At 38.0% G+C, this 14,075-nt stretch overlaps 1 protein-coding gene across 2 annotated transcripts in view; it reads right to left on the bottom strand.

Moving 5' to 3' along the window:
• Positions 1 to 5,032: 5,032 nt before the first annotated feature.
• The window catches only part of LOC129821937 (CAP-Gly domain-containing linker protein 3-like), a 462,950-nt gene continuing 453,907 nt past the window's right edge, over positions 5,033 to 14,075 (bottom strand). For both annotated transcript variants that reach the window (XM_055879699.1, XM_055879700.1), the window contains 3 exons: positions 8,677 to 8,744; positions 8,490 to 8,562; positions 5,033 to 8,357 (listed from right to left, as the gene is read on the bottom strand). In XM_055879699.1, the coding sequence (XP_055735674.1) occupies positions 8,303 to 8,357; positions 8,490 to 8,562; positions 8,677 to 8,744 (196 nt within the window). In that variant the 3' untranslated portion in view covers positions 5,033 to 8,302. The remainder of the gene's footprint in view (positions 8,358 to 8,489; positions 8,563 to 8,676; positions 8,745 to 14,075) is intronic.

Here is a 14,075-nt window from a genome sequence, read left to right as displayed (position 1 = left end):
AGAGCCACTGGTGAGGAGGCCACAGGCTTCCTTTCGACAGGGTGCAGGGAGGAAGTTCATCATCAGAGCTCCACAGAGAGAATGAGATGGCATCTCAGTAGTCAATACAGAAGACGATTACAGCCCTAACTGGACGGTGTGCGTTAACTCTTTTTTCTACCTGATTTGAGACACAAGGAAGAAACCTAGTTTGAATGCTCTTCTGTGGCCAACTTAATTAATTCCATTGAGATATGTAATGTGCAGTTAGTATTATAAAGTGGACACTGCATTGCCTCACATGGCAAACAATATACAGTATAGGTTTTGAGCAAGGTAGGCAGTCAATGGCAGAGTAGGTTGGATAGTCGTTTAGCGAGGCATGCCAAGTGCAGAGGTCTGCCAGGGTTCACAGCAGCATCAGCAGGAAGGCGACTCAAACAACGGATCCATTCCATTTATGGAGAGAACTTCCAGGAGACACAGCCTTTAATAAAAGCCACATCTAATGGACAAAATGTCCGTCCCTGGTCTGGCCTATTAACCTAGAATGAAATGGTGTCTCTATTCTGTTGATGTTTATGCTGATTGCTCCTTCCAATGTAATTCACAGCCTTCTCTTCTTTGTGACTGACTTGTCTACTGTCTTTGTCAGACTTAGCACATCTATAGGAGTTCTCTAAAGCATTGATTGTTATGTAATGGCTGTGGATGGTATTATAATTTTGGGGCATGTGTATCGCCTACTACTGCACATAGCCTGAACTACACTAGACAGACAGTAGGTAGGACACATTGAATCTTTGATAAGCAGAATCATTATGTAAAGTGGGCTGGCAAATTGAGCTACTTTTCCATGCATACTTGATGTGATACTCACATAATATTCACCTTCCTTGTATGGTGACGAATTTAAGATCAATTATGATTAAGTAATTGGCATTGATTTGTAGAGCTAAAACATGAGAAAAAGACTATCATTTCGAGCCATTACATATCTATTACTAGTGTGAGACACAATTTACAGTATGTAAGCTATTCTTCAGGCATTAAGATTGTTTTTAAGATGCCAATTGAACAAGTCACATCATCTCGATAACCCCAAGAGGATATAATTTCCACAAATTAAACCCAGTATTAAACACCGAGAAAAAAATATCTCTTTAACATGAACCCTCCCTCCCTATTTTAGAGTTTCTTACTCCCATTGGAAAAAGCTGCAGTTGTCAGCTCAGGTCTTCATCTCAACCAAGAGTAAATATTTTAGCGTTACACTTAGCGGGAGCAAGGCAAGTAGAAGCCTTGGTTAGCCTCCAAGCTGATTGAATCTTAGAGGAGTCAATTATTTTTTGAAACATGTCAATGCTGTGCTTTGTCAGGGAGGAATGCTTATGCTGACCAAAGACGTCTCTTAATTTGCCACGCAAACAGACATTATGTATGACTGATTGATTGGTGCAGAGGACATAATATCTCATCGGGAAAAAAGACTCCCTGTATTTTGATTATTCAGTTTAACGAGATTGGCCCTGATGGTAACATATTGTACAATATGCACATTTTATTTCTGTATTTCACATAGGTTGACTTTATGAGAATGAGGTCATTTCTGTGTTAAAGCCCAAAACTCTAGAATAGTCAACTCTCAGTGTGTGCAGACGAGGAAGCTGAGTGATGACGTGAGTCTTGTTAAGTGAATGCTTGTCCAAATCATTCACAGCAGGCAGAGCAAGTCAGGTGAAGTAAATTGACATTGAAGGATAATATTTTGTCAGAGGTTGTACCTTGAAACTAGGGTACTCGGTAGTAATAATGAATCCTTGTAGCAAAGGCCTGACATGCTTTCTCCTGTCTGATTGTGTTTGTGCAATGATGTCCGGTTTCACATGCAAGGATGTCATATGCTTTTCTTTGGCAGCATGTACAATGTTACATACTGCAATTGTCAAGACAATGTAACCACATAAATGACTACGTTAACCATAGAATCCCCTTCATTAAACATTAAACTGCCACTGGGAGACAGATCACTCCATTCAAAATGTTGTTTTTTATACATTCGCTCCCATTTAGAGTTCATTGTTACATATAGTTTTACATATAGTTTAACATCAAAGAGCCAGCTATGGTCTTGTTTCTTATCTCCCTCATTGATGACCATATGAGTTTCTTTACATTGATGTTGGATCACAGGGAGTAGGATGATTGATCTGTACACTAGTCCCCTTTGAGTCCTGTCAGTACTGTCAGCATTTGCAAGTCTAAAATGCCTGAGATGACACCTCTTTTATCTAAAACATGGATTTACATATAACCTACACAGATCGTATGCCATCTAAATATCATATGGATACTTGTGTCATAACTGAGTTCTAACAGACACATCTTTCTTTGAACATAAACAAACCTTTGGTCAAAGGTCTGAATGGTCATACATTATGTATTCCTAACGATACAGTATGATTTTAAAACAAATTTCCCAAATATTATTGATATTCCTATATAGTATCCCCTCATGATTGAGGATGCACTGCCTCTTATGTACAAAAAACGGATCGTATGTTAGTCTATTGGACAGATATGAATAACGTACATAAAAAAACGAATAGAAACGTTAACCTATACTCGGTTATTTACGTAGGGATTTACAAAGCATCTCTGATTGGCTCCAGTAATTGACTGGAATGGAGTAGGCTAGGCGCATTACTCTTGATCCGTTCAGTGCATAAACAGTGACATATGCCGTCTCACACCACCGATCAAAAGAAGGTTTCAAACACGACAATTTGGGGATTAAATATTTCACAAACGTTGTTCGTGGATAGGATTCGGGTGCTAGTATCGGGTAGTTGATTATTTCCTTGTCTCGTTGTGAAGTGTTTTCGCTTTGCTGAATTGATTGTGCTCGTGCCCTACTTACGCTTCTAATCAACAAAGTAAACAAACACATTTTTAGTCTTTAGGAAAGGGCACCACCAGCTGGTTACAAAGATAATTGCAGCATATTTCAGACAAAGGCCATACATAACTGGGTTATGAATAACTATGCCAACAAAAGGCTACTGTGAATGCTCACAAAATAATTTTGACGTTGAAAATGGAAGCCTGGGTAGCCCACATGTATGAAAGATCATAAGACTCACTCATGCGACTCTTTTCTTGGCTACAGGTGTAGGATCTTAATTTGAGCCAGTTTGCTACCGCAGGAAAATAACAACGGTACTACAGGAAATTTGAATTATTATGTGCACTATAATTAGACATTTTTGTAGGGGTTGATGCAATTTTCGTAAGGGAAAATCAAGTATGACATTTCAAAGTGTAAATGAGAAACTTCAGAAGCCTTTTAAACCTCAAATACACTACAAGTTATCCAGCAAAAGGGTGATCAAATTAAGATCCTACACCTGTATTTATATTCCTTAGCGCGTAAAACCTGTGTACAATCTGTCTATGCGTAAAACAAACAGTAGGCCTTTCTTTCCCGTAAGTCTCTGTAGTTTGTAGTGACACTTAAATGCACTGTCCATAACCTAGCCTATTATTTAATTTGATAGCACATCTGACATTATAGTCTGACACCATTTTATCATACATTACTGACATGTTAATCCACTTTTACATTAAAAAACGCATAAACCCAGAAGCACCATAAAGTTAGTATCCTCCGTTTCGACCATACTATCTAATCAGTCAATAGACAAATTCCAAGCAATCACGTATATTACTTTGATTCAAGGGCATCAAAGTCATTATCCTTTGAACCAAAGATATATATGTTATTTTATGATGAGCCAGGACCGTTTGAGATGGACATTTTCAAAAAAGGTGAATCCATGATGCGTCATTAGGCATTTCCTTTAGTACAAAGGAAATGTAAATAGCATAATAATGAGGGGTTACATTTTACAGCTACTCTTATTTTTGAAGTGTCAAGGAGGAGTATATAATCTGGGGTTCATCATAAAAGTGCACATTTGAAGGACAGTTACCTTGGTTGGAGAGGTGAGACAAAAAGTAGCCCTGAGCACCAACCTAACTATTCTTTAGGGACTTTTAACTCTGAGCATGGATGCGATGTTTGTCTGGCATCTTTCTGCACGGACACCCAAAAGGACATAATGGAAACTGGAAATATGGTATGCCGAGGGATCTGACAACCGCCCACATGCTGTAGGTTTCCGACCATATCACACACGTTTGATTATAGTAGAAGTTACTTTAGCTATGGATCATTTAATTGTCATCATGCAGATATAAACCTGTATTCTAGTGCAACTCAAAACAGAGTTTTCAACGATGGAAGAGGTGATATCGTGTTACATTTGATTATTTCACAACATTGACTGTCGAGGCCACAAACTATTGAACTGTAGTGCTACATTTTACAAAGTATTAGGCCTATTTTTCAAGACCTACCGTTTTTTCTCTCTCTCTCTTTGCTTGCGACTACTTAATCATGCTTTTTTTTAAAAATGTTTTTTATTTATTTTTTATCTCAGGCTCTCAGCCTCTGTGCACTTACTTGCACCAAGATGGAAACCAAAGAAACTGGGGCAGAATGCGCACGGAGTTCATGGACAGCCAGACCAAACAATTGGAACAGCTGTTCGAATAAACAGATTATTTTACACTGGTGTGGAGGGACGGGACTAACTAGCCATGAACACGGGCCTCACGGATGAAATCGTTAGGGCAAGAGAAGGATACGTTTGCTCTTAACTTTGAAGTTGTTTAGAAAGTGGTTGTGAAACTGTAAGTTACACGTTCTTTTCTGGACTTCTCTAGGTATGGTGAAAAAAACGCTGTGTGCGCCGAAAGAGGCAGAAGAGCGGCACCAAGGCCACATCCCCAGATTTGACTACGACGAAAAGAGATTTGCAAACAGTCTAACAACCGCAGCTTCCAGGGAAACAGCTTCCCATGATTCTTCAGATGATAACAAGCACATTTGCTTTCTTTACACTAATTTATGTTCACTTGAGTTCATAGGCCATTAGGCCTACTCACCATTCACAAATATCCCCAGAACAAAAGCAAGCAACAGAAAATGTAGAAAACAACATCAACTTTTATTAGATTCATAGTCAGAGTTGTAATTATAAGCATTTTCATGCTGAGATACACCGTTGGAAAAAGAAACTTTCAGAAAATAAAGAGCATGCAATGAATATTATTCCTGACACTATAATAAATCCAACATTACAGCCCCCTTTACCTGTTTTGGGACACAGACACCAACACACTATAAAACGAAATAAAAGTACACTTAGTGAAATTATCAAAATATATTTTTAACAAACTGCTATGACATGTCTATGAATAAAATTAACCATTGTTGAGATCAAGTTTTAGAATAACATGTTAAAAAAATAAAAAATAATGACAGTACACCACTAAATATATCAATGTTCATAATGTTGAATAAACAAAACATTTGAAGAGTGGAGGACTCATCAATGTAGATTCTTGTCATGTTGTTAGTTGTAGAGATGATAACAAAGTGACACATTAGTGACATCTACTGGCATATTGTGGTACTTATTATGCTACCAGAGCGTAAAAGGTCAGGCAATAACTACACCATTTTGGTCACTTTACTTTAGCATTAAATCTGCCAGTCAACCAATTACTCAACTCGACCATTTAGTAAATATAAACAATGTTGCTATACTTATTTCTAATGACATTTTCCCAACATAAGAAGACATGGTGATGTATTCTTACTCATTATCAAGCACTTCAGTATGAGGCGAGGATGATTTTCTTATCTACTAAATAAACAATGCTGACATTAGTAAAGAAACTCTGTCCTTATTGACACAATGTCATTTTAGTATATTTGGCTAACAGAGGATTTTAACAAAGTGAGCTGTCCTGACAAAGTTTGCAACACTTTGTGTTGACATAGTCATAATTAAATTGAATAAAAAAGGAGAAAAGTTCCAATTGCCACAGGTTCCTATGTATCCCATTACATGACTTTGAGGTGTAATGAATGAGTTTCTCTCAAACTGGATATACTAATATCCCTTATTCAGATCAAATGAAACTGAAGCTGACTCCCTCATAGCATCCTTGTTGTTCTGTGGCTCTCTTACAGACCTAGTCATAACCGTACACTAGCGATATCAAAACAACCACACATTGTTGCGTTCAGTTCCACATTGTTCAGTACCACATTGGATAAGTGGCGATTTCGGAATACGACACGGTGCAAGAGTTTTGAGACACTTCCTGATAATGAGCCTTATTTGAGGTTTCACGGTGCTGTTAATACAGGATGTTCACAACGGTGTTCAAAGAGTGCAGGAGCAAGTTCAGGTGTTTTTTTCTCCTCCTCATGATGTGCTTACATAGTGTTGAGTAGACAAAGACAATATCCACATAGCTAAGTACACAGGTAAATATTTATATTTTTATGCACACTCATAGGTTTTGACATTAAGCGCACACAAGTTTAGACGGTCAGATTTTTATCGAATGCTCACACTCACAAACTTACCAAAGTCTAACGTTGAGAGAGAAGGAGATAGAAGCATGAGAGGATAGCCAACAGAGGGTGTAAACTGTGGTAGCACTGAGCTAGTGTAACAGTATAACTTTAAACCGCCCCCTCGGGCGCGAACCAGGGACCCTCTGCACACATCAACAACAGTCAACCACGAAGCCTCGTTACCCATCGCTCCACAAAAGCCGCGGCTCTTGCAGAGCAAGGGGCAACCCTACTTAAAGTCTCAGAGCAAGTGACGTAACTGATTGAAATGCTACTAGCGCGCACCCGCTAACTAGCTAGCCATTTCACATCCGTTACACTAGCAGGTGTTCCGTCTGCAGATTTAGCCTGAGATAAACACTATTGCTGCAACAACAAACCTAGAGATGGGGTGGAGGGCACTGGTTAATCAAGAAACGTACCTTTAACAAGTATATTGTTGTACCCTTGTAGATTTCCTGTTTATATAAACAAAACGTAACTGTGAGAAAATAAAGCTTTTTGCTAACATTACGTTTAAGTTAATGTTAAGCAAAAGTTAAGTAATTGGTACTTCATGCTCCACAATAAAGGCAACAGCTTTAACAATATTAATCTAGGTGGTTTTCCCTTACATTACCTGCCATTACATTTTGGGGTTAGCAGACATTTTGGTTAGCATAACTTGGATTTGAGACCAACTGGTTCAAAGTGCAATAAACACCTAAGACCAAGTTATGAAAGTCTCATTTGACCCAGTTATGGACAAATAGTGCTGTCTATAGTACCACGATTTAAACCATTGCTAGAAAATTGTCTTTCAAGGGTACAGAAGATATCTGTGCAGATAAAGTTCTCCTTCTGCAATTAAGTTGGGACATTATGATTAACATATATGTACGTGCTAGCATTACCTTACCTAAAACAGGTCACTAGTATTTAACAGGGCTCTGTCAACAAATTTAGTAGGCTACCAGAGACCAGGAACCTTGTTTTTGTATCACGCGTGAGCATATTACAATTTACACAAGCCCATTAACAAGCAAATTAATATTATATACATCATTCCAATTGCATATTTGGGAAAATGCTCAGAGTGCAAGTGAAGAAATAGCAGATGTAGGAATCCTGAATAATATTAAACCCTGTTTTCTTTTGAACATACGACATCAGAAGAACATAACCATATGTTCATGTCACATCTTTCACAATAAAAGGCATGTTTATGGGAACATTTATTTGTAACACCATTTGACTCACATCCACATTTTGGACCAATCCCTTTAGCGCAGCATGGCCATCTACAGTCTGTTCACACTGATAGACCCTGTATTACTTTGAGGCCCTTGGTCTCCTCTGAAATACAGGAAATTAGGATGAAGCAGCAGGAAAACAATAAAGTACAGCATCATGTACTTAGTCATTTAAAAGGTTCCCTAGTAGAAGCTCCATGGCTTAAGAAGTTGGCTGACTGGTCAAAGGGTTTTGGCAACTTCTGACGGGGGGGTGGGTAACGACAAGCAATCAACACCAAAATAGAGTAACTTTCAAAAACTAAGTGATTATATCTATTAGATAATTGCTTTTGTAGGGTTTGTATCCCAGATTTCAAGTTATAATTATTTAGTCTCATTATTAGTGTTACAAACGGAATGCAAGATGTTAGTTAACATACAAGGCACTAGGTTTTGCTATAGGACTGACTGAGATCATGGAGAGTGGAGGGGGGGGGGGGGTGGTTCACTACAGTAATTCTGACAGCAACAGCCAGAGAAAAGCACAAAAGAAAGATGGACATTAAGAGGAGGAGAGCAGTAGATCTTTTGAGGAGGAGGAAGGAGAGTGTGGCTAGGACTGCATCTCAGCACGCAGCATCCAGGGGAACCAGCAGCAGAACAGCAATCTGAGGAAGAGGATGAGCAGGAGGAAGAGGAGAGGGATTCGCGTCAGTGGACACATTCATCAACAGGAGCTTATTTCTAATCTGCTATTTGTTGACTCAGAGACAACAGAGGCAGGAAAAGAGGAGCTGTACCTTGATATTGAATTCTCAGACGTGATGTCCTTGGGTGACCTCACCGTGTTGAATTTACGCTTTGGCTGGTTCACTAGAATAAACAAAGAACATCTTTGGATAGAATGCAGACATGGGAGTAGAAGGTACACCATAACATGGGGTGGCGTGGCACGCTGGCTAACATGGCAGGATGGATTTGACTTACTAGACACCTGGTGGACTTTCTTCACCATCGTGCCATCGCCGCTCTGACCGTCCTTTGGTCCACACATTCTGAGAGATCATTAACAGCATTAGTTAGTATTGTTCCAGAAGGTCAGTCTGTTCAGAATGAACCTTTACAAATCACAACAGAGCATGTTGTATATTGTCTAGCTCTCTGTCTGGGAATGACTGATAAGCATGGTTACACAAGGTAAAATGCTTTCTTATTAATAAAGTTGTTACGTTAGTACGTTGGTACGGTCCATGGCCCTATACCCTAGACACACACATGAATGGCCCAGATACTAAGGAGAAGTCCCTAACTGTTTTATGTGCATGCTGTAAGCGGTCTGTATGCAGCCAAAATGAGGTCAGAGACCAAGAGCAGCACTGCCCCCTCAGGATTCTGAGCCTGCTTGGCAGGGTTGGTCCTGCAAAGCCAAAGCCCCCTAAAGGGAGAGCATAATAAACAAGGAAATTCTCAAAGCTGCTAATGAGAACCTTGACAACCTTGTACCTAGCCGGTGGGGATTCCGGTGGGGTGCCCCCACCCAGGCAGTGGCAGTGCTGGCAACACCAGCTGCAGTAACCCATGGGGAGGGGGTCACACTCGGACATTCAGAGAGGGGGTATATTATTGTGGCCCTGGTGGCACGAAATCAAAGTCCGACTGCATGGAGATGCTTGGGAACATGGTCATGACGGATGACCGTATTGTGGGTGTTTCAGGAAGAAGGTGTACATTTGACCTCCATCATCTAGGATGTGACAATGGTAAATAAATCTCTACATTTATGCTCATTTTTTGCGCGGTCTTGCAGGCCTTCTCATGCAGCTGCAACTGCAAGTACATTTGTAAATCATGACCTATCTTGAGTTGGGCTCTGGGATGGTGCAATTGTTGAGAAAGTGAGCTTATGGTTGTGTGGGGGTAAGGGCTGAATGTGTGTGGGTGTATGTGTGTATCCCACAACTGTTGCGAAGGAAGAAGTAAAAGATGTTAGGGACTATAGAGGATGATCCACAGCACTATATAATAAAAATCGAGGTGAGGGCGATGGAAATGCATTTGGCAATGGATCTACTTCAATTCGGTAAATGGCACTGTGTGCTCTTTTCAAAGGATGGATCCCAGTCGGTCCAGGGCTATGGGATACAGGGGGTCGAGGGTGGTCTGCCGGGCATTGGTATGACAACCCAACTCGAGATGAGGGCTTTTAGCGGGTGGAATAGTAGGGACCAATTGGAGGTTTACTTAGTAGAAATGCAAATATCATGGTACAACTATATAGACACTCAATCATTATGTTACTTTTTAATAGGACGTTTACAAACATATATTTTGATAAAAATAATTGAAAGGTGTGTCTCATTATGGTAAGTGGTGAAATAAGTATAGCCAGTTACAATTGTAATGGCTTAGCAGATAATAAGAAAAGACGATCAGTATTTACCTGGCTAAAAGAGAAGGATTATAATATCTATTGTTTACAGGAAACCCATTCGACAGTTTTAGATGAAGTTGTGGAAAAAGAACTGGGGGGGCAACATATATTTCTCCCATGGGCAAAGAAATTCAAAAGGGGTGATGGTTTTAATTAACAATAATTTTGATCCAAATGTGCAACTTGTCCAAACAGATCCTCAAGGTAGATGGATTATTTTAAATATGTTATTGGACAATAAACAGATTTGGCTTATTAACCTATACGGTCCGAATAATGATGATCCAAGCTTCTTTGAAAATATATATAAGAATTTATCAACTCTACAAGCAACACTAGACTCTATTATTATAGTGGGAGATTTTAATACGGTCTTAAATACCTCTATGGACCGGAAAGGAAATCACACTACAAACTATCACCCTCAGGCACTTAAGGAAATCAGGAATGTCATGGATATATTGGAATTAGTGGATATATGGAGACTTAAATACCCTGACCTAGTGAGATATACATGGCGGAGGCTTAATCAAGCTAGTCGCCTTGACTACTTTCTTATATCATTCTCTCTGGCACCAAAAGTTAAAAAGTGTTTGATAGGGGACAGAATGCGGTCGGACCATAACATAATTGGCATATATATTACTCTTACAGAATTTCCACGTGGGCGAGGATATTGGAAATTTAATCAAAGCCTACTAGATGATAAATTGTTTAGAACTAGGACAGAAGAATTTATAACTGACTTTTTTAGACATAACATAGGTACAGCAGATCCCCATATTGTATGGGACACTTTTAAGTGTGCCTTTAGAGGCCATGCAATTCAGTACTCATCTATAAAACAAAAGCAATTTAGATCAAAAGAGTCCATATTAAAAAAGGAAATTGAAGGACTAACAGTACAGTTAGATAACAATAAAAACGGTACCATAGAGGCACAGAATAAGTTAGAGGAAAAACAAAAATAAATGGAGGAACTTATTCAAGAAAGATCCAGTGTAATATATTATAAAAATAAAGCGAACTGGATGGAATATGGGGAAAAATGCACCAAATTCTTTTTCAATCTTCAATATAGAAATGCTACCAAAAAAACGTATTAAAACTTGTTACAAATGATGGAGTCACACATGATTCACCAAATGATATTTTGAAAGAGGAAGTAAAGTACTTTAAGAATATGTTTTCGTTTCAGGCTCCTCCATCTCCACTAACTGAAACTAATTGTATGGATTTTTTTCCTAATAATAATGTAAAATTAACATCTGTACAGAAAGACTCATGTGAAGGCCTAATTACAGAGGAGGAACTACTTGATGCAATTGGGGACTTTAAGGATGGGAAAACTCCAGGACTGGATGGCATACCAGTGAAAGTATACACTTTTTTTTGGATATACTCAAAGGACCATTATTAGCTTGTTTTAACCACTCCTATATAAATGATAGATTATCAGACACGCAACAAGAAGGTGTGATATCATTATTACTGAAACAGGACCCAAGTGGTATATATAAAGATCCAGTCTATTTAAAAAATTGGAGACCTCTTACACTTCAGTGTTGTGATGCAAAAATCCTAGCAAAATGCTTGGCGCATAGAATAAAAAAAGTTTTGTCAGATATTATTCATCCTAATCAGACAGGTTTTTTACATGGACGATACATTGGAGATAATATAAGACAAGTACTGGAAACAATAGAACACTATGAAATATCGGGGTCACCAGGCCTGGTTTTCATAGCTGATTTTGAAAAGGCTTTTGATAAAGTACAACTGGAGTTTATATATAAATGCCTAGAATATTTTAATTTTGGGGAATCTCTTATAAAATGGGTTAAAATTATGTATAGTAACCCTAGGTGTAAAATAGTAAATAATGGCTACATCTCAGAAAGTTTTAAACTATCTAGAGGAGTAAAACAAGGTTGTCCACTATCGGCATATCTATTTATTATTGCCATCGAAATGTTAGCTGTTAAAATTAGATCAAACATTAATGTTAAGGGATTAGAAATCCAGGGCCTAAAAACTAAGGTGTCATTGTATGCTGATGATTCATGTTTTCTTTTAAAACCACAACTAGAGTCTCTCCACGGCCTCTTAGAGGATCTAGATACATTTGCTATCCTCTCTGGATTAAAACCAAATTATGATAAATGTACCATATTACGTATTGGATCACTAAAAAATACACATTTTACATTGCCATGTAGTTGACCAATTAAATGGTCTGACGGAGATGTGGACATACTCGGTATACAAATCCCAAAAGAAAGAAATGATCTCACTCCAATAAATTTTTATAGAAAGTTAGCAAAAATAGATAAGATCTTGCTACCATGGAAAGGAAAATACCTGTCTATTTGTGGGAAAATCACCCTGATTAACTCTTTAATCATATCACAGTTTACCTATTTGCTTATGGTTTTGCCTACACCTAGTGACCTGCTTTTTAAATTATATGAACAAAAAATATTCCATTTTATTTGGAACGGCAAGCCAGATAAAATTAAAAGGGCCTATTTATATAACGAATATGAATTCGCAGGGCAGAAATTATTAAATATTAAAGCATTAGACCTCTCACTAAAGGCATCAGTCATACAAAAGTTATACTTAAATCCAAACTGGTTCTCTAGTAAATTGGTACGAATGTCTCATCCTATGTTCAAGAAGGGCCTTTTTCCCTTTATTCAGATTACACCTGCTCACTTTCGGTTGTTTGAAAAGGAAATAATCTCCAAAAAATCTTTATTTTTTAAACAAGCCTTAGAAAGTTGGTTGCAATTTCAGTTTAATCCACCTGAAAGGACGGAACAAATAGTACAACAAATATTGTGGTTAAATTCAAATATAGTAATTGATAAAAAAACTGTATTTATCGAAGAAATGTTTAAAAAAGGTATAATTTTTGTGAATGATATCATAAATAGGACTGGTGGAGTAATGTCACACATGCAGCTAACACAGACATATGGAAATGTCTGCTCTACCCAAAATTACAACCAATTAATTACAGCATTACCACAAAAATGGTAGAGGCAAGTAGAAGGGGAAAAAAGTAAGGAACTTGTATGTCGGCCCTATATTAAAGAACATAAATGGTTAAAGAAAAGTGTGATAAATAAAAACATAAACCAATGTAATTTAAGGACCAGAAAACTGACAGCTGTGCCATATAAATTGCAAAATAGTTGGGAAGAGATTTTCGATGTACCCATTCCATGGCACATGGTTTATGAATTGATACGCAAAACAACGCCGGATTCAAAACTTCGAATTTTTCAATTTAAATTACTGTACAAAATTCTTGCAACTAATAGAATGTTATATATATGGGGGATACAATCTTCCCAGCTCTGCAGATTCTGCTGTGAGTAGGCAGAGTCATTAGATCATTTATTCTGGTATTGTCCGTATGTAGCTCGTTTTTGGTCACAGGTCCAGGAATGGCTGAAGAATTACAACATTTGCGTAGAACTAACGCTACAGATAGCAATACTGGGGGATTTGAAAAGCCATAGGCAATCAATCAATAATATAATAATTATTTTAGCAAAAATGTTTATTTTTAATTTACAATCCGTGGAATCTATGAGAATAGGAAGATTCAAATCTTTTGTGAAGCATCACAGCACAGTTGAAAAAAATATGGCAAATAAAAATCCGAAATGGATGATGTTGGAAGATAGATGGGAAGGGTTGAGTGGAGCTGAAGGGTGGGACTAATAACAAGATAAACAATGTAGGGCATACGGGATCTGTGAAATGTGTATAGGTGCGGAGCTTTTGTGAAATAGCACAGTTTCAAGTGGAAATCAAACTGGATAGACAACAGAAATAGAGGAAGGACTAAGAACAAACAAGAGAGAACTATTATAAAGTAGACTGTGTCTGTAAAATGTGTATAAGATGTATAAATTGAAGGTAAAAACAGAAATGTTTATCA

This window comes from Salvelinus fontinalis, chromosome 24 (assembly GCF_029448725.1).
Source record: "Salvelinus fontinalis isolate EN_2023a chromosome 24, ASM2944872v1, whole genome shotgun sequence".
Taxonomy (NCBI): domain Eukaryota; kingdom Metazoa; phylum Chordata; class Actinopteri; order Salmoniformes; family Salmonidae; genus Salvelinus; species Salvelinus fontinalis.
Note: the sequence above shows the minus strand (reverse complement) of the source record. Positions and strands in the feature narration are given on the sequence as shown.